At 45.9% G+C, this 25,246-nt stretch overlaps 1 protein-coding gene across 1 annotated transcript in view; it reads right to left on the bottom strand.

The window, feature by feature from the left end:
- Nucleotides 1-25,246, bottom strand: part of BEGAIN (brain enriched guanylate kinase associated) — a 185,240-nt gene that overhangs the window by 132,669 nt on the left and 27,325 nt on the right. The window contains exons 3-4 of the mRNA XM_015424440.1: nt 21,694-21,855; nt 16,395-16,461 (exon numbers count right to left, since the gene is read on the bottom strand). Of these exons, the coding sequence (XP_015279926.1) occupies nt 16,395-16,461; nt 21,694-21,855 (229 nt within the window). The remainder of the gene's footprint in view (nt 1-16,394; nt 16,462-21,693; nt 21,856-25,246) is intronic.

Here is a 25,246-nt window from a genome sequence, read left to right on the forward strand (position 1 = left end):
AAAATGGCCCCCCCAAAGAAGAAGAAATGCCTGAAGGGAAGAGGAAGTCAGAGGGACAAAGGGGACACTGGCCAACCACGTAAGGAATGGGGTAAGAGCACACAGAGGCTAATTACACCCAGGAAACACCAGCCTGGAAAGTAGCAAAAGAAACCAGGAAAGTGAAAGGTAGCCCAGCTTCAAAACAGATGGCGGATCATGGTTTCCTGCAGCCCTGGACCCGTCCATCATGTGACTCCTCTCTCATAAGCACAGGCTACAAACTGACACTTATTTCCTGAGACACCCAAAAGGCTGCACGTTGGCACGATGCGTTATATTGGGCTGGATCCCAGAAAACACGCCGGATAATGGAAAAGGGAGAATGATTTCCCCTCTGCTGTTGCAAAACTCTGTCTCCCTCCACATGCTCTCCCTGGGGGCTGGCTCCATGTCTCTCAGGAGCTGTGTTTCGGGGCACATTTGGGCTGTGGTGGGAAGGAGGATGCAAGAAGGTCCTGCTCCACCGACAGAAATCTGTTCTGTCAGCAGAGATTTACTATGGGATCTAAGCCAAGGTGGTCACCCCAGCATCTTGCCAGGAGTCCAAGTGCTTAGAGCAGCAACACACACACAAAAAGGCTAATGCGATCTTAGGGTGTATCAACAGAGGCATAACATCCAAATTGCAAGATGTCATAGTCCTGCTGTACACTGCATGGAGTATTGTGTGCAGTTCTGTAGGCCTCACTGCAAAAAGGATGCGGACAGAATGGAGCGGGTGCAGAGGAGAGCGACAAAGATGATTGGGGGCCTGGAAGCCAAGCCCTGTGAGGAAAGGCTGAGGGACTTAGAAATGTTCAGTTTGGAGAAGAGGACACTGAGGGGGGACCTGATTGCTCTCTTGAAGTATCTGAAGGGCTGTCACTTAGAGGAGGGCAGGGAGCTGTTCCTGTTGGCAGCAGAGGAGAGGACTTCCAATCATGGGTTTAAATTAAGGGCGGGAAGGTACTGGCTGGATATTAGGAAACACTTTTTGACAATAAGAGTTGTGCAACAGTGGAATCAGCTGCAGAGGGAGTCGGTGAGCTCCTCCTCACTGGCAGTCTTTAAGCAGCGGCTGGACAAACACTTGTCAGGGATGCTCTAGACTGATCCTGCAATGGGCAGGGGGTCGAACTAGATGGCCTCTGTGGCCCCTTCCAACTCTGTGATTCTTTGATTCTAACAGCCCCCCCCCCCACTTTCTCAGCCTGCCGGCACCTTTGGAATTCTGACACAGTATGGTGGGCGGAGCCACAAAATGGCTGCTGCAGGAGGTGGATCCAGCCACAAAAGGACAGTCATAGCTTCCCTTCAGTCATGCAGTAAAGAGTCTTGTGCTGTGGTGGCAGCTGCTGCCAAAGCAACGTTTTTAAAAAACTGCACGGCCAATCAAATCTCCAATAGTCATTCATGACCCTTGCTGGGGGGAAAATTCTACCTGGCCCTACCCACTTCCAAAAGACACCTGACGGGCACCAGAAAAGGTGTCAGCTGGTGCCATGGTGCCCACGTTGGGGATGTAGGGCCCCCCTGGATTACAAGCTGCATGAGTGTGTGTGTGTGTGTGGGATTTGCACTGATTGCCCCCAAAAGAATTGCAAATGGTTTGCTACACGAGCGACACTGGACATCTATCACACTGCATTCGAGCCAAATTGCTCTGAAGAGTGAAGCAGGACTTGGTCGCTGTAATAACGCATTATGCAAGCCCATTGTAGCTGGAGGGGAAAGGAAGGGAACTCATTCACGTCCAATTCCCCGGAGTCCCTCTAATGCTACCTTCGGAGATGAGATTGCATCGACGCTGTCGCTTGTACAAGGGGAAGGCTTGTTTCCCCAACATGCGGCAAATAATTAAATCAATAAGTAACTATAGGCGAACTAATAACAATGTTGACAGTCGATGTAGCATTCCAGACACTCCAAATACTGTCGCAGGAGTCTGGAAGGTCCAATTATTATTATTATTATTTTAAAAAATCTATATTCATGCGATCTCTCTTTCCACACAAACTGTAATGCTCGTATCTTGATCAATCCCACTGTCCCTTTCAGGCCACTCAGCTTCCCTTATCTAAGTGAGGCAGTCCCCGTCCCCCCCCAACTCTCCCATAACAATGAAAAAGATTTAGGAAGAGATTGGCAATCTCCAGAGCTGCGCTTTAAAGGCAAATGGATGTAATAAAGCACAAACGCTTTTCTTTTTTTTCCATAATGAAAACTAGCTTCAAGCGGGGCAATTTCGCATGCAGAATGGGGGAAAGGTAGAAGAGAGAAGGAAAGATTTCCTCTCCAAAATATTCCTGCTCGCTCTGAAAGTGAGATTTCCAAACTGAAAGGCGATCTCCCTCGCACCGAGTAGGAAGCCTTATGCCAGGGGTGTCAAACATAAGGCCCGGGGCCCGGATCAGGCCCGTCCAGGGTTCTTACGTGGCCCATGAGCAACTGATGCAAGGGAAGGAATGCTGGGGGGTGGGAGTGGGCAGAGCCACTCCATTATGGCTTTAGCGCAGCAGAACAACCTCGCCTGCACCAGTCAAGCATTGTGGGAGCATCTGCCCAGAACGGCACTGCTGCCTCTCCCGTCCGCCTATGTGGGTTTTCCTCTGCACCCCCCCTCCCACGCCATGGGGCCGTGCAGTGAGGACACACCAACTCGGAACTTACCAGCTGCTGTCCTTTATACATTTTTTGTCTCTGGTACCTGGCATTATGTTTTATGGCACACATGGCCCGGCCCGACAAAGTGACATTTATGTCAGATCCGGCCCTTGTAACAAATGAGTTTGACACCCCTGCTTTATGTCACGGGTTGGGTATCCAGCCACTTTTTTGGCCTATGGGTTGCACTGGCCCACGTGGCTTTGGTCCATGCAGCAATTTGATCAAAAATGGGTTGCAAAACACAACAAACAAGTTGAGGGGTGGGGCCTATTGGACACATATCGGCCCCCATCATTCCCTGGCTCTTGCAGCATACTCAGTGCTCATCAGATCAGTTTTGCGAGGGAGGGTGGAGAAAGATGTCCGCCTTTTAAAATTTACAATGTTTCTGTTATACCAGTATAAGGGGAAATTCCTGTCTTCTCTGTGGGTGGCCCCATGATGCCGGGAAAGACTGAAGGTCAAAGAAGAAGGGGACGGCAAAGGATGAGGTGGTTGGACAGTGTCATCGATGCAACGAACATGAAGTTGAGCAAACTTCAGAGGATAGCAGAAGACAGGAGGGCCTGGTGCGATGTGGTCCATCGGGTCTCAAAGAGTTGGACTCGATTGTGCGACTGAACAACAACAAGAACAACAGGCATGGACATTACAATTAGAGGGAAAAGGCTAAAAGCCCATGAGGAATCAGAAAGGGGAGCAGCCCAGGGACAGATGAGCTGGAAATCTTCCCCCTGACCCCCCAAAAGAACACTCCCAAATCTCCTCTTCCAGGACTCTACTAGCTTTCAGGGGGGTTTGACCAGGCCAATTTTGTCTATTTCTCTCATTTTCTTTTATAACTAACTCTCCACTGCCCTGAACAACCTGTGCCTCCTGAAACATGCTCAGTCCCCATTTTATGTTCTTTTACTTAATTTTTGTGCATTGGGGGGGGGGGGGAAGGCAGCATGGTATAGCCCGATCTTGTCAGACCTCGGAAGCTAAGCAGGGTCAGTACTTGGAAAGGAGACCACCAAGGAAGGCTCTGAAGAGGAAAGGCAGTGGCAAGCCACCTCTGCTTCTCACTTGCCTTGAAAGCCCCTTGACGGGGTTGCCTGAAGTCAGTTCTGACTTGATGGCACTTCACACACACACATTTTTGTGCACACCGTAGGTTTTCCGTGGGTTTGTGAGAACTCCTATATTGTTACTGGGTGGAATATATTTCGGCTTCTACAATTGACACAAAACATGTGCTTCACTATTTGATATCTCAGTGATGATATTCAGGTATCATCATGAAAACCTACGATGATTTAATCTATTTTTTTTTAAACCCAACCCAAAATGCTAAATAAAAATGGGCACGGATCCTACGAATGAGTGTTGTGAATGCTAGAGTACTTCTGCTGTGGGGTGCTTCCCCTTCCTCTTAAACGTCCATGCGCCCAAGATCAATGCTTTTCAATGGGCCCTTGTGTAAGTGGAAGTTTTAGAGGAAGTGTGTGCCATGGCAGAGACTATCTAGCAAGCATGGATACAAGCCTTATGAATTATGCACTCTCCCCAATATTTCAGCTACTGTGATTCCTCAGTTAATCACTCCTCTATGTACAGATGGCTAATAAGTGGGACAGACCAAGGACACTTGAGTTAAAATCACCAAATATGAGATCAGTCACAGTCTGTGGATTTCCCTGACAGCTATCGATAAAAGAAGAAGAAGAAGAAGAAGAGATTGGATTTATACCCCGCCCTTCACTACCCAAAGGTGTCTCAGAGCGGCTTACAAACTCCTTTCCCTTCCCCTCCCCACAACAGATACCCTGTGAGGTAGGTGGGGCTGAGAGAGCTCTTGACAGAAACTGCTCTTTTTCAAGAGCAGCTCTTATCAGAACTATGGCTTGCCCAAGGTCATCCAGTCAGGTGCAAGTGGAGGAGTGGGGAATCAAACCCGGTTCTCCCAGATTAGAGTCCGCGCACTTAACCACTACACCAAACACTTGACTATTACTGTCAAAAGACGGACTGGGTAGGTACACATTGGTTTTGCACTGAAGAAGAAGAAGAAGAAGAAGAAGAAGAAGAAGAAGAAGAAGAATTTCAAGGCAGAGTGGGGATTCAAATCTGGCTCTCCCAAATCCTAGCCTGGCACTTTAATTACTGCAGCACACCATGGTGTAGATTTCCTGCCCTATAGGGCATCTGGCTGTACTTTACCTGTAAACAAAGCAAACACTACAAAACAGGCACACAAGCGATAGCCATTAAGGAGATTGTCTTATTGAAAGGTCTGTCGACCGTATAATAAAGCTGAGAGAAACACACACTTACAAAAACTGCCCGAAGCCAGCTCTGCTCTCTCCTCGAAAAGGGAAGCAACCCGTGTAAGTGCCAGCTGCCGGAGCTGTTCCTACTTGGAGTAGTAGGGCAAGCCGTTAACAGTGGTGTAAAGAACCTTCCCCCATTATTATTTCTGCTCTCCCCAGCACTCTGCATTGGCTTTTCCCTCTGTTGTTTTAGCAAACCCACGTTGGAACAGAAATTCCCTATCTGCAATTTATGCTGCTTTCACTTTCTTTGATCACTGGATATTATGGTACCCTCTACACTGCATGCCACTTTCACTTTCTTTGCTCATCGGGTCTTATGGTGCCTTCTGCATAGATTTATGGCCGTTCAGGAGTGACTTTGCAGTCAGTACGGCATTGCCTCGGGATATCTGAATGTGGTTTTGAGCTGCACCTTTTCCTCAGTGTTGAGAAAATGTGGAGCAAATGCCAGATGCAGAACCTGCATCTGTCTGAAGACTCATAAAGGGAGAGGCGGGTTTAACCCTGCAACCTCAGCTAAATTTTGCTAACTGAAAACAGGCTCCTTTCAGGCAGATGGAGATCTGAAAGGACACCCACCTGAGACCCTGCAGAACTTATGAACACATGAAATTGCCTTATAGTGAATTAAACCACTTGTCTTGTCAAGGTCAGTATCATCTGCCCAGACATGTCACCTACCATCTGTTCCTTTTAACTGAAGATGCCGGGGATTGAACTTGGAACCTTCTGTATGCAAAGCAGATGCTCTACCACTGAGCCATGCCCTCCCTTTCTGCCACTCCGAGTAAATACTGACTTTGATAGAACAATGGCTTAATAAGGCAGCTGCACGTGTATGCGTAAATGATCTTTTAGTCACAGTTTCACACCTGGGGAGAGGAAAGCTGGCCAGACGTTTGCCGCGGCAAGCTGACAAACCTGACGCATTTCGGTTTTGTGATGAAGGAGGGTTTTGAAGATGACTTTAAAGAAGTTGAGGTGATTGAAAGCATCGCTTACTATTTCTTTCCTAAGAATAATCCACACGCACACACCCCTGGGCAGTATGCCCTATGAAAGTTAAATGGGGATGACCTAAATATAGACTCTATAGAGGAGCTGCAAATCAGAAAACAAGGGAAGTTTACAGTAAGCTCTGCCTGACAGGCTCATCTTTCTAGCTTTCGGCGATGATAGCTGTGAATCTCTCAGTGACATTCAGATTGAGGCAATTTGTCAGAGTACAGCCCAGGAATGCAAAGCTGCTGCTTCTTCTTTTAAGTGGGGAACACTCGACACAAAACCCCCAAAATGATTCCAGGGAAGTTTCACTTAAAATATTGTGGGTTCTTTGCTCAGTCTGAGGTATGAGACAGGCATCATGAACTACTGCTCAGGAGGGCAATATGAGATGGCGCACAAGAGAGGTGAGGCTGCCGCCAAAAACAGCAGCTCCGCGTAGAGTTCTCCATCCTAACAAGTCGAACAGAATTACTTCATGTCCCACATTCATTATGCGGTTTTCTTTCCTTCCATGCCAGTGGAAGACAGTGAAGAGATGCAAAACAGAGGTGGGAATAGGCCCAGTATAATAACTCCAGGGCTTAAGATAACTTATAATATATGTGAATATAGGTGGTGAGGAAGACTTGATGTGGGACTGCCATTTTTGGTGGCAGCCTTGTGGTTTTGTGTAACATTTTATTTATTTATTTATTTATTTATTTATTAAATTTATATCCCACCCTCCCCACATAGCAGGTTCAGGGTGGGTTCCAGACAAATCGATCTGCACACAATGCAGATTTACAATTAAAATTAAGGAAAAGGTAAAGGTTTCCCTTGCTTGAAAGTCCATCGAATCCAACTCTAGGGTGTGGTGCTCATCTCCGTTTCCAAGCTGATGAGCCAGCGCTGTCCGAAGACGTTTCCGTGATCATGTGGCCGGCATAACTAGACAATGCAATACTGAATATACGGTATACCTCAACAGATGATGTTAATACTGGCAATGTAGAATCTGCGGTCACTGGGGGGGGGGGAGGCCATGTCAGGTGGATGCCCACTGCCTCAACTAAAGGCCTGGCGGAAGAGCTCCATCTTACAGCTCCATGCTCAGACATGCAATATTTATTTACTTATTTCGATATCGGATATTTAAAAAGGAGAAAGAGGCATTCAACATGGTTCGCTCTGTGCAGAGAGATTCTCTTTTGCAAAATAACTCAATGCCTCCCAAAGGGTGCGTTCAGACGGGCATTTAAGCCGGTATAGATGCCAGTTAGAATCGGAGTACTTACACGCGATCACACAGCGAACATCTGCCTTCCGTCCCTAACCGTCACAAACACCCTTTAAACCGGTGTATTCTGCTACTAGGTCCCCAGTGGTGGTATCCGGTTCCGGTTCCAACCGCATTATCCCCGCCTGATTGCTCTCTGCCAGTGCAGAGCCACATCCGTTTGGAAGCCCAAGGCTTCCGCTTTTCGGCCGCCATTTTTTTGGGGCCACCTCGATGTGCGCTTGGGCGAAGCTTCGCCCCGGCATTTGTAAAAGAAAAAAGAAAAAAAATGCTTCGTTTTAGGCTGAGTCCGGGACCTCATGGAGGCCCTTTTCGATGTAAAAGTTTAAAGGGAAGTCTTCGCTTCAGGGTACGCTTTTCGGGAGGGGGTGTTCTGCGCTTGCGCGAAGATCTCAACTCTGTGGATGGCTGCCTATGCACATGTGCAAAATGTAAAAAAAGAAAAACAACCCCGCCGACGCGCGCTGCTGCGCGTCGGCAGTGTGAACGGGCATATCGCGATGTGCTGTGCAGTCAGGAGGTGAGTGTGATCGTGTTTCTTCTGGATCAAACTGCTCCGGATCCAAACGGAGCAGTTTATGCCGGCTTAAATGGCCCGTCTGAATGCACCCAAAGTGTGTTGAGCTGAAATATGTCCTGAAAACTGGAATAAAGTTCAATCCAGCTGTTCTGAAAACCAGAGAGAAACATCAGAGACAATTAGAAATAAGAAGGATCTTTATTCAGTACAGAGCATAACAAACAGACTAGTAGAGGATACTGAACACAATAAAAACCTATGGCGATTTGCCTTAACTACACATTAATGAGATTCATAGTGACCAAATTCAGGAACATCCAACAGTCCAAGACAGTCCAAGGGATTTTGAAGAGAAATCCCATTTTGCACAAGCATGTGGTCCAATTCACAAAGCAGCTCTTTGTTTCCCAAGAGACAGCATTTCAGCTGCAATAAACAGACAATGGCAGGAGGAAGAAGAGAGCAAGAGCTAAGAGCAAGAGAGACTCACTCCCATAGGGATCAAACAATTATACCCCAATCTAATCATGATTGGCCATTCAGCCAATCACAAGTGGACAGGGGGTGTGCCCAATTGTCTGTTTGCTATGCTCTGTACTGAATAAAGATCCTTCTTATTTCTAATTGTCTCTGATGTTGTAACTTGATGTGTAAACCCCAGATGCCAACTGAGAGTTTGAATCTCTAATCTCAGGTTGGGGGGACTATTTGTAGAGATTCTGGTGGCAAATTGTTCTGAAAACCAGAGAGAGTCTAGACTATCTCGTGGTGGTTGTTTAATGTGCTAAAAGTGCAGGGTTCCCTCGCATTCCTGGACTGGACTGAGTGGGTTAATCCTGTACACCAGCTTCAGTCAGTACATACTTACGTTAAATAAGTGCTGAGCTCAACATTATAGTTTTAATACCAAATTAAAATACACTGAATCAATAAGTTCTTGCTGTAATTGTTTCAATCTATAAAAAGAGAAACAGAAGGGACCCACTTAACTATAGACCAATTAGCCTTCTCTTACATGCTTCACGGCCTCAACAAAAGCTTAAAGAATGGGTTCTTGAGAAAGGGTTAATTGGTCCAGAGCAGGTGGGTTTTAAGGCTGGGAGATCCATGACAGATCACTGTGTAGTTCTCTGTCATCTAGCAGGGAAATCTATTTCCTACCCAAGTGGTTGTTTATATGTTTACCCTGAGGACACTGGGAATGGAATCCACCCAAAGGCTGATTGTGAGCCATTTGTATGAACTGCATTTCTTGAGCTCTTATGTCAGAGCATGTAGTGTTTAAAGTAAAGGTAAAGGTTCCCTTGCTTGAAAGCCAGTCGAATCCGACTCTAGGGTTGTGGTGCTCATCTCCGTTTCAAAGCCGAAGAGCCAGCGCTGTCCGAAGACGTTTCCGTGGTCATGTGGCCGGCATGACTAAACACCAAGGCGCATGGAACGCTGTTACCTTCCCACCGAAGTGGTCCCTATTTATCTACTTGCAATTTCTTGCTTTCGAACTGCTAGGTTGGCAGGAGCTGGAACTAGAGACAGGAGCTCACTCCGTCTTGCGGCACCCGGGTCTTGAACTGCTGAACTACTGACCTTCCACAGCCTGCAGTTCAGCGTCTTAACCACTTGAGCCACCGCAGCTCCAATGTAGTGTTTGCTCCCCTCTTTATTTAGGTTTGTCTACCCAAGGGCATTTCCTGAACATTTAAAATATGTAACTGTTCCACGATACAGAAGAGTGTGTTTATGTCAGCTAGAGTAAATGCGATATCTTCTCAGGTAATGGATGATTCCTATAAGAAGCTTCCTTACTCAAATAGATTACGTTTGTGTCCATCGGGGCAAACTATGTTGGAGCACACTTTTGGAGTGTGTTTTTTTAATTCTGATATAAGAGAATTGTGGATTTTGTGCATCTTCAAGGGAGGGCAGATATACCTTTTGTAGAGGAACTAGAGAATGCTCCTAGCAGGTACTAAACACAAAGCCACTTCGACTGTTGCAAAGTTGTTTTCCCAAGCTATGGCAAGATATAATAATATGAAAAAAAAAGAGTCCAAGTCTGGAGTTGGGTTATTAAGACTGTTTTTAACTTTATTAGCGTGATACCGCTTAAGCGCATTGGGTTGAATGAGTAGTTTCATTTATATAATAAGCTTCTGAAGACCTGGGTAGAATATTGCTATTTTTAGGATTAGGAAGGAATTTGGAGTAATTTATGGAACTTATGCATTATTATGAAAGAACATCTAAATGTGTTCATTTCCTTTCCCCTCTCTGCCCTCCTTTTAATCAAAGTGTTTCCAAGACTGTAGCCTATCATTTGAAACTGTAAATCACCTTGAGTCTCTTGTCAGAAAAGTGGTATATGAAATCAATTACCCTTCTTCAGCAAAGAAACCATTTTACAAAGTATACAAGAAGAACAATTTATATAAGAACTTAAGACCATAGGAAGAGCCCTGCTGCATCAGGCCAGTGGTCCATCTAGCCCAGCATCCTGTCTCATACAGTGGCCAACCAGTTCCTCTGGAGGACCAACAACAGGGAATAGAGGCCGAGGCCGAGGCCTTCCCCTGCTATTGCCTCCTGGCCCTGGGATTAAGAGGCTGACTGCCTTGGAGTGCAGATGCTCCCCTCAGTCACCAGGGCTAGTCACCCCGATAGACCTATCCTCCGTGAGTCTATCTAAAGCTGTCTATGCCTGTGGCCATCACTACATCCTCTAGCAACGAATTCTACATTTTAATCATTCTCTGTGTAAAGAAGTATTTCCTTTTGTCCGTCCCAAAACTACTGACCATCAGCTTCTGCCCTTGAGTTCTACTATTTGGGGAGAAAATTTTGTCTTTGTCAACTCTCTCCACCCCATGCATAATTTTAAAAAACTCTATCATACCCCCCTCCCCCAGTCACCTCTTTTCAAAACTGAAAAGTCCCAGACTCTTCAGGCTTTCCTCATAGAGAAGTGAAGGTGCACCAACCCCCTAATCATCTTGGTCACCCTCCTCTGTACCTTTTCCAGCTTAGCTATGTCCTTTTAAAAAATATATATATCTGTTTGATTTTATAAGCCTATATCGAATACAAATACAAGATCATCAAGAAGATTACATAATTACAAACTTCTTGCACAACACTAATTCTTTCTAGCAACACAGAGTAACATGTTCTTCACATCCTTAATTCATAATAACTTCCCTTTTCTCCATCATAATATTCACTCTCTATCAATTAAGAGCATGTATCACTAAATCTTACTAAGGGTTATGATCTTTCAAAGCTGTACCCAAAATTCTTATCTGTATTGTAAATCTTTCAAAGTTGTACCTTAACCATCACCTATGTCTTGCTATTTCTTTGCTTTCAATATAGGGTTTTAAATTCCTAATTAACATATTTATCCTTTCCCTTTCTATCTTCTTCACTTTTTAGAACTTTAATATACCATTAATATTCTATTGGTACCTTTATCTCTATTTTTACTTTTAACAGCAATGTCCTTTTTGAGATACGGTGACCAGAACTGTACACAGGATTCCAAATGGGGCTGCACCATAGATCTATGCAGGGGCAGTATAATATTGGCCGTTTTATTTGCAATCCCTTTCCTAATGATCACTAGCATAGAGTTTTCCTTTTTCTGCTGTACGAAAGTAGCATTCACCATAAAATAATGGATAATAAAATCCTCCAGGGACAACAAACATGTTAAATCCCTGTGCAAGGCAATTCGATTTGCAGTTACCAGATCTCAAGGACAGAATGTAAATATGGATGCCACGAATGGTCCTACAGAACAGTCAGAGTGGTTTACATGTACCACACACTCGTTCCCAGAAAACACAATTCACAGAAAGAATTAATATCGAGGAAATTAAAAACCTGATCCCTTCAAAAGACCAAAACAATATTTAAAAGCTACAACAGATGTGGATCAAACTGGTATATTTCACAAATCATAATTATCACTGTGAGCATAATAAAAATCACGTACCTTGAAACGTGCATCTTCATAAAGGTGACACCAGCAATATTAATCAAAGCTTAGATCAAAAGGGCTAGAAGACAGGGTCTAACCCTCGTCATTAATGCTAAAGTAAGTCCCTTTAAAAATCTGTGAACCATCTAATAAGGAAGGCGTCCTTCGGACATTCTCTTAATGACATGATCAGTGCTTCCTCCACTTTCTTGCATGATGATCAGAGAATGTCCAAGGCCTTCTGCTCTGGGTTTCTGTTAGTTGCAATCAGGAACCAAAGAGACGAGATACTGTTCAAGAAGGCATGCACGTGTCTTGTGTAACCAAGAACCACAGCACGGCAGAGATCTACAAGGAGTGAAACTTTTAACACACTCTCTGACCGGTGTGCAAGAAGCCATGGGAGCACCCATGCCAGCGAGAGTCCATCTGAAATGGACCTAAGAACTCTGCTGGATGGAACCGCTCCTGAATTACATATGCATGGATATCTAGAAGTAAAGTTTTATATTCCTCTGTAGCACTCCCGACAGTGACCAAGTGGAGCCCAAGCCGATTCTGACAGTGATCAAGAAAACCTCCGTGATGCGTACAGTGTACAATTTAAACTGGAGAATACCATCATACTCTCCAGTATTAGAGCTTTACTTGTTTCATGGTAGGCCAAGAAACGGTAGCATTGCACTCAGCAAACCAGACAGCTGCACAAGAGTCATTTATAAGACATCCAACATCAACTCTCTACCAAAGAACTTTTGAAATATCCATTTTAATATGGGCACTTCTCTGCCGCCTGGGACACACATTCTTACATGCCGAGGCCAACACGTACATACAGACATTGTCACATGTCGCATTTCCCAAATATGACCATTTCCAGAGTTTCAAAATCCACAACATCCTGGCAACATGTGGCTCTAGTCTCAAGGAAGATATCCCATGTTAATCTAGCAGACCGAAGCCACATTAGGCCCGAGGCACAGAGTTATATCTCTGTATGTCATCTGGTGGGGTGGACCCTGTCTCCTCCTACCACTCCACTAGCAAAGTCTGAAGCCTTCTTCTAGCCCAAAGAAACTTTGTCCAACTTAAGCGGCACCACCATAGGATGGGGATAGAGATCCACTCCAGTATTATCAACATGAAGCTTCAATGTATTCAGTATAATAAATGCCAGAAGCTTTAATGTATATGCAATGAAAACCGAGCATAGCTCATAAATCCAGAGGAGTTAGCCATGTTAGTCTGTTGCTGCCAAATAGTAGAAAACTCAGTAGCATCTTTAAGACTAACAAACTTTACTGTAGCATAAGCTTTTGAGAAACACAGCTCTCTTCGTCAGATGCATGGAGAGCTGTGTTTCTCGAAAGCTTATGCTACAATAAAGTTTGTTAGTCTTAAAGGTGCTACTGGGCTCTTTACTATTTGGTAGCATAGCTCAGTTACCCTTCCCTGTGCATGCGCAAAGGCACCCAGCGTGTCATAGTATGTCTGGTGTCTAGTTCAAAGAATGGGCGACCACACAAGAACCATGGTGTTCTAGGTACAAAGCTAATGTAAAAGGGTAGAAGGGTTTCTTACTGAACTGTTGACCAGATTGCTACAGGGTATTCTCCATTGCCAAAATACATTACCACATGTAGCAATGTTCTCTTGCCACAGCAGTCATTGCATCTTAAAATAAGCATTGCTTTTCTGGAACAGCATCCCTTCCCAAAGGATCACAAAAGTTACTAATACTCAAGGAAAAAGTGAGAATTAAAACGTATCAAAAGAAAGATTGGACAGCCAATCTTATCTGAAAGACAAGAGGTTCTTTCCCCCCCTTGATATTTATAGTTATTAGATCTTTTAAAAGGATGACTGCATGGTGGGATTCTTAGCTGGTACTAATTAGAGCTGCTTTGTGAAAACTGGTAGAGTTCTCCTCCAAACCAGCTGGAGTTCTGGCCCAGTGTAGGGTGGGGTTTACCAATTTGTAGAGTCTCATTGTATTCCTGCACAGCAGGAAGTTATGTGGTACAGCAAAATCTGATGGTGCGCCTTCTGCTGAACTGATAAAAAAATAAATGCCATGGAATGAAACCTTTCATTAAAAAGACATTTCTCTCTAATCTTTCCAGCTATTTTTAACATGTGTAGGGTTTTACGTCCTAATGTTTTATCTTGTATACTGTTATTACCTTTCCACACCTGAGACAGAAAAACAGTCACTTGTTCAGGGGCACCCAGTGAACTACACGGCTCAGCTAGAGTTTGAACCCTGGCTTCCAATAGCTATGTCTAACATCCCAATCATTTGTGCAAATTTTATCTTTAAAAAAAGAAGACTGGGGGTGGGTAGGTGGGAACCAAGATGGATGTGTACAGGGGATCAGGTAGCCAGGCCCAGAGCTCCCATGGGAGTTTTCTGCAGCCCACTGTGATAATTTTACTTATTTATTTATTAGATTTATTTATCGCCCCATCCCAGCTTATGCCGGGCTCAGAGCAGTGTACAAGACATAATGTCATAGAGTACAAAACATTAAAATTCATATATAACAATGAAAAATTCAGTGTAGATAAGAGAATCCAGATGGCGATTTTCTTATGTTATTTATCCCGATTCTGGACGACCAGCCCGTTTTTCTGGGGAGGGGAAAGGGAACTCAGAACATGGAGGGGGAAAAGAAAGAAGGAAGGGTGTCAGCCGGTGGGTAACCATTGCTGCCCTCAACCAAAAGCCTGGTGGAACATCTCTGCCTTACAAGCCCTGCAGAATTGCATGAGATCCCGCAGGGCCCTGATTCAATTTGGCACAGAGTTCCACCAGGTCGGGGCCAGGACCAAGAAGGTCGGGTCCTGGCCCTGGTCAAGGACAGCTGGATATCCTTTGGGCCAGGGATCACCAGCAAGTTGTTGTTTGAGGAGCATAAAGCTCTCCGGAGAAGACGGTAATTGGGGTCAGGGTCTGAAATGCTGTAGGTGGAAGCTTCTGGCAGAGGACACAAGTGGGCATACCTGACTTTCATATTAAGGATGGCCAGTCTAATGGCTGCCAACTGCAGGGGCCCACATGGTACCCCCCCATTCTCTTCTGAACCCCAAAAGGGCTCTGCAGTGCAAGTACACTTCCTCAGCCTTAATCCTGCAGGCTTCCTGTGGTCCTGGAGAACAATTTCAGCAAACTGTACACATTTTTCTCCATCCCGGTTTTGTCCTGCTTGGGGTTGAGGAGTAGGTGTCAGTTTATTGGGACTGCAGCCAACAGTGCCCTACCCTAAATGTTATTCCAGCAAAGCAGGAGAGTGAACTAAAATCCTTAAAGTACTCTTGCAAGTAGGTGGAGCTACAAGCCCCCCCCCAGGAGCAGGCTCCAAGTCCTTAAAGGTGCCACACCCAATTACAGCAGCAAGTACTCTGATGGGAATGGGATGGTTCTTTACTTTGTGAGGCTTCAGGTATCTGTTGGGGAGAGACCTCATGTGCTGCAGGCAACAGTCTCAGGGTTGGGGTGGGGGTTCAGGGTCCAAGCCCAAAACAGAACACAAGGCTGCATTCTAGGGTGGACGGGCTGAGTCAGACCCCTGGGGTTCCTCCTGTACATCTAAGAGAGGTGTCTCGACTGCTTTTTGTTAGGGTTGACAAGTCCCTTCGTCTTGCTGGTGGGAGGATCTGGGGGGTGTTCAAGGAGCTGGTAGGGACATCACATCCCCGACATGCTGCCATCACCTGGAAGAGACATCATCACATCGGTGCCATCAGGGGTGATGCTCTGGTTTGGGGGCAAAATGCTATGGTAAAATGAGGGTCAAGCCATAGAGTTTTGCCCAAAAACCAGAGCGTCACTGCACAACGTCCCCGACACAATGATGTCACTTCCAGGTGACATCAGTGCATCGGGGACATCGCTGTTTGGGGATGAGGGATGAGGTCTCCCCCATTAGCCAGCTGACCGGTGGCAGACAGAAGCCCCCAAATCCCAGACCTGGGGAATGGCAACCCTGCTTTTTGTTGTGATGGTGTCAGGTCTTCAGGCAGCCCCCTTCCTTGTCTGAGTTTTTGTCCTCTTTCTCCGATGAGGAGAAGTCCGCATTCTGGCCAACGACCTATTTCCCTTCCTCTACCACATGTCCCCTCCACTAAATCCCCACCGTCCCCCAACATTCTCATCCACTCTGCAGTTTACACAAGGAAAAGAACGACGACCCACCCCCCCAGCCTTTCATTTTGCAATGGCAACTGGAATATAAAGAGAGCATCTTGAAATGGGGAGCTGGTGTACCACCTGGCTAAGATAACAAACCATGATCCACAAGGTGGTTAGTTCAAATCTTATCTCAGCCATGAATTTCCTAAGTGGCCTCAGGCAAGCTACCCTCAGCCTCAGTTTCCCCATCTGCAACATGTGAAGCACTTGGAGTGCTGGAAACACTCTATGCAAAAAAGAAGGTGGGGTTATTGTTATAAACTTGCATGTTTTCTTGGTACCAAATTGCAGAAATCCACAACTAGCATTATAAAGTCACTCAAAAGGTTAAGCCTATCAATGCTAGTTATACCTCCACATCATATATGCCCGAAGTACCACCAAGATTTACACAACAAAAACATAACCATCCCTGTACTTACCATCCTGTACAGTTTGTCTTCGAGATCTTGATTAATTCTTTGTAAGGCTAGGTAATTGTTTTGTATCCTAAAATAAAGATGAAATTGTGTAATTAATGTATCTTTTGCACGTTCCATTTTGTACCTTTTAACCACAAATTTTCCCATGAGCAGCTGTAACTTAGTTTCCCACTAACTTTAATTAATGACTATAAGATCATAAATTCTGCTGCTTCGTAAAGCTGTTTTTTAATTTTTTTTGTGAATGTAAGATTTGTTGGTTTCAAAAACTCATTTAGTCTTTGAGAGCTGTTTCGTAACCCAATCCTTAGAGGTCTCAAGTCCTGCTTAAGGCTCATGGATATCTTCATACGGGAAATGTTTCAGGGGCACACAGATATTTCCAGTGAACCCTTAAAAATGTAAAGTATGAATATGACAAGCAGATGTTTGAGAAAAAGCCAGTATCTTAGCTGAAAGCTGGGATCTGCAGTTACTCCGTGTCGAGCATATGGTCAATAGCAAAAAACCAAGTTTGCTATACTGTGGAATGTGTGAAATGGATCAAAATGGGTCAAAGAGGAGCTGAAATGCGCTGTGCTGCTCCCCCAACACTTGGAAAATCCAAATTGAATTTATTTTGTAGGAACACATTTTCACATCATTTAACTTTGACGAGACACAAGAGAAGGCTCTTTTCATTGATGTTTTTGTACACAAGAACACTACCTTTGGCAGCTGGAGGGGAGTTGTGGAGCAGAAATGAAAATGTTGAGAGCCAGTTTGGTGTAGTGGTTAGGAGCATGGACTTTAATCTGGGAGAACTGGGTTGGATTCCCCGCTCCTCCACATGCAGCTGCTGGTGTGACCTTGGGTCACTCACAAGTTCTCTCAGGGCTGTTCTCTCAGGAGCACTTCTCGAAAGAGCTCTCTCAGCCCCATCTACCTCACAGGTTGTCTGCTGTGGGGAGGGGAAGGGAAAGGAGATTGCAAGCCTCTCTGAGACTCCTTCAAGTAGTGAAGGGCGGGGTATAAATCCAGTCTCTTCTTCGCCGTCGTCTACAAGCACAGATCCCCACAAAACAACTTGTTTCACAATGAGACAATGCTTCCTGCCCTCACTCTGAACTGGCAGTGTGATATCGTCACGTGGATATATCTGATCGGTCACATGGCGTCATGACATCATCACTGTCATGATGGTTCTCATCAGCTGGGATCACTTGGCGAAGGTGGACCCCTGGAGGTGGGAACGCCGCAGAAGCAACAGAAAGGGAAACTATTTCCACAATCCATAAAAAAATTGAAAGCATTTGTGGGAACATTTTCTCAGCACCCCAAAACCATTTCCTTTGCTTGGACATGGCTTCATTAGTTCGTGTTGCTGAAAATTCATGCTGGCGACTCTGAGACTGAAAATATTCCAAAATCTTCCAAAGAAATTGTTCAAAAGGAATCAATTTTAAATAAAAGTGTGATCTTGTGAATATCACAAGCACCTGATCAAAGCCACAGCACAGCTCTGAACTGGAAAGATAGTAACTCTTCTGATCTGTTCCCAGGGCACAACGCTGTGAAGTTTCCATCCTAGCAACGTGGCAAAAATGGCCCCTTAGAAGGAAACAGGTTTTTGGTGTGTTTTTTTTTTTTAAACAAACGTGCCCTCTCTTTGTGTACAGTGCCCCCTAAAGAGTTGTATTATACAAAGAAGTCACTGTTGGAGTAGGGCAACTTATCATGCCTGCGTTACTCTAGATACGCATATGTGTTATCTCTTTAATGAATGGGATGCCTCGCTTTGTCTTAACCTGGGAGCTTCTCTCTGACTCTTCCTCTCTTCCTGTGTCCTTTGTCTCTCTCTGTCCTCATGGCTCTTCAAGGAGCAAGACGTATCTCTCTCCTGTAGCAGCTGTGTCCTCTTACTTGGCCACACGTGATGCCGGAGTCGCTGGCTATTTGTGACGAGGGCCCCGGTCATACGGGCCGGAAAATGCGGGGGGGAAGTGTGGCTGTTTGCCCCGGGGCAAAATAACATGCGGTTGCGCGAGCAGACGTCCCGTGGAGGTCCCGTGTAGGTCCTGTGGTTAGGGGGGAGGTGTCGATCACAGGACGGGGTTGTGTTGTTTTTTAAAAAACTAAAGTGTGTGCATGCTCCGTTGGGTGCTTGTGCGCATCCGTGGAGACTTGGGGAAAAAACCCTTTTTGCGAGGGGAAATGGGCGGGTGCCGGAACTACCACCGGAAACGCGATCAGACGCCCACCCATGCCCCGCGGTTTCTGGAAACTAGTACCTCGGAGGTACTAGTTTTTTACAGCGCATCTTCGGAGTGAAGCCTCGGGTGAGCCACAGGAGCTCTACGCTTCCCAGATGTGGCGGTGAGATCGCGCCCGGAAAATCCGCCTATCTTCCGTCTCTCTAGCGTGCCTAATGCTCCGTGTGACTGCAGCCAGTGAACAGTATTCTTGAGATTAGGCTTCTATTATCTCCTTTTCAGTGCAACATAGTTGTCAATAGAATCTACTTCAATAAATATGAGTTTTAAATTTAAATTTTATTTTATTTTTGCCATTTACTTCTTTGGAGTTTATTTACAGCACTCAATACCATGCTTCTATGACTGCGCGATCTGTATGCATCTGAAAGGCACTTAGTGATCTGGGGAAGTCAGCATGGTTTTGTCCCCAAGAGATCTTGTCGGACCAACCTGGTTGCCTTCTTTGATCGTGTGACAAGCTTACTGGATCGTGGGAACTCTGTTGATGTGATTTACCTGGATTTCAGTAAAGCTTTTGATAAGGTTCCCCATGACATTCTGATGGGCAAACTGGAAGACTGTGGACTGGACTATAGGACAGTTCGGTGGATAGGGAACTGGTTAGAGGACCGCACCCAAAGAGTGGTGGTCAATGGCATTTCATCAGATTGGAGGGAGGAGTGGGGTGCCACAGGGCTCGGTTTTGGGCCCGGTACTTTTCAATATGTTTATCAATGATCTGGATGAAGGGGTAGAAGGGCTACTCATTAAATGTACTGATGATACCAAATTGGGAGGAGTAGCAAACACCCAAGAAGACAGAGTTAAAATTCAACAAGACCTGAATACTCTGGAGAAGTGGGCAGTTGCAAACAGGATGCAATTCAACAAAGATAAATGCACAGTATTACATCTGTGCCACAAAAATGTCAAGCACAAATACTGGATGGGGGATACGTTTCTGGGGAGTAGTGTATGCAAAAGAGATCTTGGGGTAAGAGTGGACGGTAAACTAAATATGAGCAGTCAGTGTGATGCGGTGGCAAAAAAGGCAAATTCAGTCTTGGGTTGCAATAAAAGGGTCATAGCATCGAAATCGCAGGAGGTCATAGCCCCTCTGTATACTGCCTTGGTCAGACCGCACCTGGAGTACTGTGTGCAGTTCTGGAGGCCTCACTTCAAAAAGGATGTGGACAAAATCCAGAGGGTGCAGAAGAGAGCGATGAGGATGATCAGGGGTCTGGAGACTGAGCCCTACAGGGAAAGGCTAAGGGCCTTGGGAACATTGAGTTTGGAGAAGAGGAGATTGAGGGGGGACATGATTGCTCTCTTTAAATATCTGAAAGGCTGTCATTTGGAGGAGGGCAAGGAGCTGTCCCAGTTGGCAGCAGAGGATAGGACCTGAAGCAATGGGTTTAAATTACATGCAGAAAGGGATCGGCTGGATATTAGGAAAAACGTTTTCACGGTCAGAGTGGTCCAGAGGTGGAATCAGCTGCCTAGGGAGGTGGTGAGCTCCCCTTCACTGACAGCTTTCAAGAAGAGGCTGGGCGAATATTTGTCAGAGATGCTTTAGTCTGGTCCTGCATTGGGCAGGGGGTTGGACTAGATTGTCTGCATGGCCCCTTCCAACTCTGTGATTCTATGATTCTATGACTCTGCTGTATTAACTAATGCATATCCCCAATAATCATGTGTTCATATTTGCCATGCGGGTCTGAGAAGGAAAATACAGCCTACAATAAAACTGTCAAGTGGGACAGATGGTATTTGCACTTTGCTCACAACTGAGTTCTTGCTCATCTTTAGAGAGTGGAACTGTATCTTTTGTCAATAGCGAAAGCATGTCAAGGTCACCTGAACAGTGGGCTACATCCAAAAAGCCATGGTGGATCCAAACGTCCTATTCCACTCAGGGAACAGATCAGGATCCCCAGCGTGGTGCCTGCCAACACCTTTTTTTTTTTAGGTGTTTGTAGAAAGTGGGTGGAGCCACATGGGGTTCTTGCCCAGCAGAGCTTCTGATTGGCCACTGGAGTTCTGATTGTCTGTGCAGATTAAAATAATGTTGCTTCAGCAGCAGCAGCTGCCACCAATGTTGGTTTTATTCTTTCTCACTCTGTTTTCTCACTGTATTTTTAGAATTACCCTTTGTTTCCCCTTGTACTTGGGCTTCCTTGGTAGCTCTGCCTCCTGCAGCAGCCATTTTATGGCTGGCTCCATCTCCTGCAGCAGCCATTTTGTGACTGTGTCCACCACTCTGTGTCAGAAGTACAAAAGTGCCTACAGGCTGAAAAGGCCGGGGTTATCCTGGAACAGATTTTTTTTCCTGCCTTGTCTCTGCGGGCCAGTGTTGCTCCTGGAGGTCACGGGGACTTTCTACAAGTTTGGGTTGTGATATGGAGGTCAGGACTGTGAAGCTGGGAATCAGCAAAAGCCTACTCCTGGATCCCAAACACAGTAACCAGGAGATGAGAACTATCAGGGCTTAAACTCCCCAGGGCTCAGCCCTTTTTTTGATGCTGGGCTTCATTACTGACTGTGTAAGGTAGCAGCAACATGAGTGGTGGCTCATGGTAGCGTGAAGACGCCATATATGAAAATCCACATGATAGGCCACTTTGGGTACAGGCTGCTGGGGGCAAAGATCATTTGCTCCACAGAGACTGTCGTCTAACCTGTCTCAGTAAGTTTACTGCAAAATTACAGAAAGATGGGAGAAATGATTAATTCATTGAATGCACTTGTAGTTCTTGAAGTGTACCAGGACAAATAAAAAATGAGTGAATCAGAAGACTTCTTCTTTTGACATTTGCAACCAGGCCATGTTGAAAATTGTAGTGTGTTTCCCACCCCCCATTCATAAGTGATGAAAAAAGAGCACGAAATTTGGTTACTTGCAAAAGGCGAGCCTCAAAGTTAACCACTTAATGTCAGCATTTTCTGACTAGCCTTCTTAAAGAGCGAGTAGCAGACATCAATCTTTGTCATTCCCCCCCCAACATTTACCTAAAATAATACATGCAACCTCTTTTTGCTATCATATCAACAAATTAAGAACTGACCGTCTCAGTTTTTCCGTCACTTTTTCAAGTTCTTCCTGAGCGCGTCTCAGTTCTACTTCAAGATACTGGCGTGTAGAATCAAATTCTGTTTCAAGCATTTCCAGTTTGTGGGCTGTGTAGGAGAGACGCTTGCGCAGTTCCCCCTTCTGTTCTTGCAGCGTGCTGGAGGGAAGAATAAGGCAGCCAGTCAATATTTCTGCAAAGGTTCTCAAGCAACTAGTTTTAGAAATTATATATCTTTGCAGTCTTATTAAACACCAGTGGGGAAAAAAAATCTGGGTCCTGCACAGCATCAGTCTTGGCAGCTTTAAACCCTGAATTTAAAAAAAGCTCAAAATCACATTACGAAGTCACATACAGGAAGATACTCTCTAGACTGCAGCAAGTTTTTTTTAAAAAAAAGAGAAAACGGCACGCAGAGGCTGAAGGCAGACTGATGGCCTCTCTTCTGTTAACTGCTGCCTGAAGCTGTCTGTTACACCTCACTTAATCATAACCGCTGGCCCTTAGGCAAAGTTTATTACAGACAGATGATAGAAGGTAAATGTTTTTCACCCAAGTGACCGCTCTGTTTCCTGTAAAGAAGAGCAAGGGATTGAATCTTACCACTCTGATCAGTGAGGTCTGAAGATTTTCCCTAGCCTAAAGGAGTCTTTTTCTGACAGAAGTCACTTCACTCCTTAGGCTGGGCAGAAGGATTTAAACTTTGCTGAACGTAAAAAGCCTGCCTTTCTCTCAGATCGTGGGGGCCCACGGCAGGTAATAACAACAAAATCAGCAGAAGATCATATAATTATAAAAAATTGAATTAAAACAACCAACGGAAAAAAATCAACAGAGGTTGGTGTCTTTCACGACACCCACAAAGCAATCACCTTGAAGAGCGAAAAGCTCCTTTAAAGAGCTCTACTCTACCAGCCATCCAAAATGGCAAGAGAGACACAGATCTTATTTCCGCCAGGAAGCGATTCCACATCAGAGCAGCCACAGAGCAGGTAGTGATGAAACATACCATTGCAGGGGTCAACATGACAAAACATTATCAGTCCCTGGGCTCAGTTTCCCAATTCCGAGGAACTGAGGGGCAAGACAAAAAAGGCCTGGATATAGTGACACTCTAGGAATATCCCCTAGTCTCTGTGGCAAAGACCACAGAAATCAACTGAGGCAGCCTAGAACATCTGATATCACATCCTCTCCAAACTCCACCTACCTCAGGCACCACCCAAAAAATCTCCCAGCATTTAACAAGGCAGAGTTGGAAACCCTGTCCTTTAGGTATGTGGGCCCAGGTCCTGAAGGGCTTCAAAGGTAAACACCAACACCTTGAACTGGACATGGAAACCAACAGGCAGCCGAGGCGAAAGAGTGCAGCCTGGCCTGGTAACAGATGGGCAGCCACATTTTGCATCAATGGCAGTTTCTAAATGTCTTCAAGGGCAGCCCACAGAGAGTATATAGTCAAGCCCTGAGGTAACTGTTATATGGATCTTCATGGTCAGACTGGCAGTTTCCAAATAGGAGGGAAAGCTTATGGGTCAAGCATAGTTTGTAAAATGCTCCTGTGGCCACTATAAGCACCTGTTTCTCCAATAATATCGCTGGGTCTAGCAGGACTCCAGAGCTTCTTATGGTGTCTGTCAAAGAAAGGTGGACCCACCTTAATGTGGGGATTAAAAACCCTTCCAAAGCAAAGTCTGAATGACCAACATCAGCCCCATCTTGTCAGGATTGAATTTATTCTCTCTTGGCCAACTGGCCATGGCAGTTAGGCACCAGCTCAGGGCACAGCATCCAATATAAAGCCAGGTATCATCTGCTTACTGATGACAGTTCAGTTTCGATCCACTTGCATTACACTTTGTAACTGGATTCTACTGTGTAAAATGGCAAAATCCGCTTGCAAAGAATCACCAATGTGCATTGAAAGTGGATTCAAAGTTCCTTATTCACCATGTGTGTAAGCGCCGGCAGATGACCTCATTTAGGATTCTCATGTGTTGAACAGCATTGGAGACGGCACACAGCCCTGTGGCACTCCTCACAGAGAATCCCTCGTAGCCAATTGCTCATCTCCTGATATCAACTCCTATGTCTGACTGATCAAAAAACACCTCAGAGCTACACCTCCAACCCCTATATCTGATCTCAAATACTCTAACAGTATTAAATGATCGACTGTCTCTAAAGGTGCTGTTAGGGCCAAAAGGGGGTCATTTCCCTTACTCAGCTGTAAAGGAAATCGTCCAGCAGAGTCACTGAGACAGTCTCTGTCCCCGTATCAGTCTGGAAGCCAGACTGAAATGAGACTAGGGCAGATGTAACAGCACAATAGACGAGGGGTACATGCCACAGTCCATCTGAGAGCCAGTTTGGTGTAGTGGTTAGGAGCGCGAACTTTAATCTGGGAGAATTGGGTTCGATTCCCCACTTCTCCACATGCAGCTGCTGGTGTGACCTTGGGTCAGACACAAGTTCTCCCAGAGCTGTTCTCTCAAGAGCAGTCCTCGAAAGAGCTCTCTCAGCCCCACCTACCTCATAAGGTGTCTGTTGTGGGGAGGGGAAGGGAAAGGATTGTAAGCTGCTCTGAGATTCCTTCGGGTAATGAAGGGCGGGGTATTAATCCAATCTCCTCTTCCAATCTCCTCTTCATCTACACACCCAGCTTTATTACATGGGTGGCCTTGGACCAAAATCCATCCTTTTCTCTGCAACTTGACCTTTCACTGGCAAAATGGAGAATTAAACTTATTTCCCCCACACACACTGTTGAAATTCTGCATTGTGTAAATCTTTCATAACACAGCAAACTAAAGTGGGGGTTGGAAGACAAATTACTCAGAGGTACTTTGCAATTTAAAAAGGAACCAATAGGTGGACCTTGTATTCTTAATTTTTTAAAAGGTGGATGCATATCTATATATCTAATAGCCAACTTGCCCCCTCCGTGCGGATCGCTAAATCAGCACGGAGGGGGCAGGTGGGGGGGAGGGGGAGGTTTGTGCACACGTGGGCCAGTCCCCACGTGTGCACAAAAATGCAAAAAGTTAAAAAAAATTTCGGGGGGATGTTTAAATCCCCCCGAAAGTGCAAGAGCGTCTCCTGCGCATGCGCAGGAGACGCTCTGCAACGCCGCCGCCGCCGCCTCGGAGCCAGCCAGCGAGCTGGCTGGCTGGGAAACATCAGGGCCAGGGGGGTGAAGGGGGAACCAGCAGCCGCCGCCGCTAAGGAGCCTCGCCACCGCCGCCACCTCCGCCTTGGAGCCTGCCGGGCAGGCGGGCGGCCGGGAAACATCAGGGCCAGGAGGGTTAGGGGGGAAACCGCCGCTAAGGAGCCTCGCCGCCGCCTCGGAGCCAGTCAGGCAGGCGGGCGGGCGGCCAGGAAACATCAGGGCTAGGGGGTGAGGGGGGGAGAAAAACGCCGCCGCCGCTAAGGAGCCTCGCAGAGAGACTGTGGGGCGAAGAGAGAGAAGGGGGGAGAGAGAGACTGTGGGGCGTAGAGAGAGAGGGGGGAGAGAGAGAGAGGGGGGGGGAGAGGGAGAGAGACTGGGGGG

The sequence above is a fragment of the Gekko japonicus genome, unplaced genomic scaffold, assembly GCF_001447785.1.
Source record: "Gekko japonicus isolate JY-2015 unplaced genomic scaffold, Gekko_japonicus_V1.1 scaffold44, whole genome shotgun sequence".
NCBI lineage: Eukaryota > Metazoa > Chordata > Lepidosauria > Squamata > Gekkonidae > Gekko > Gekko japonicus.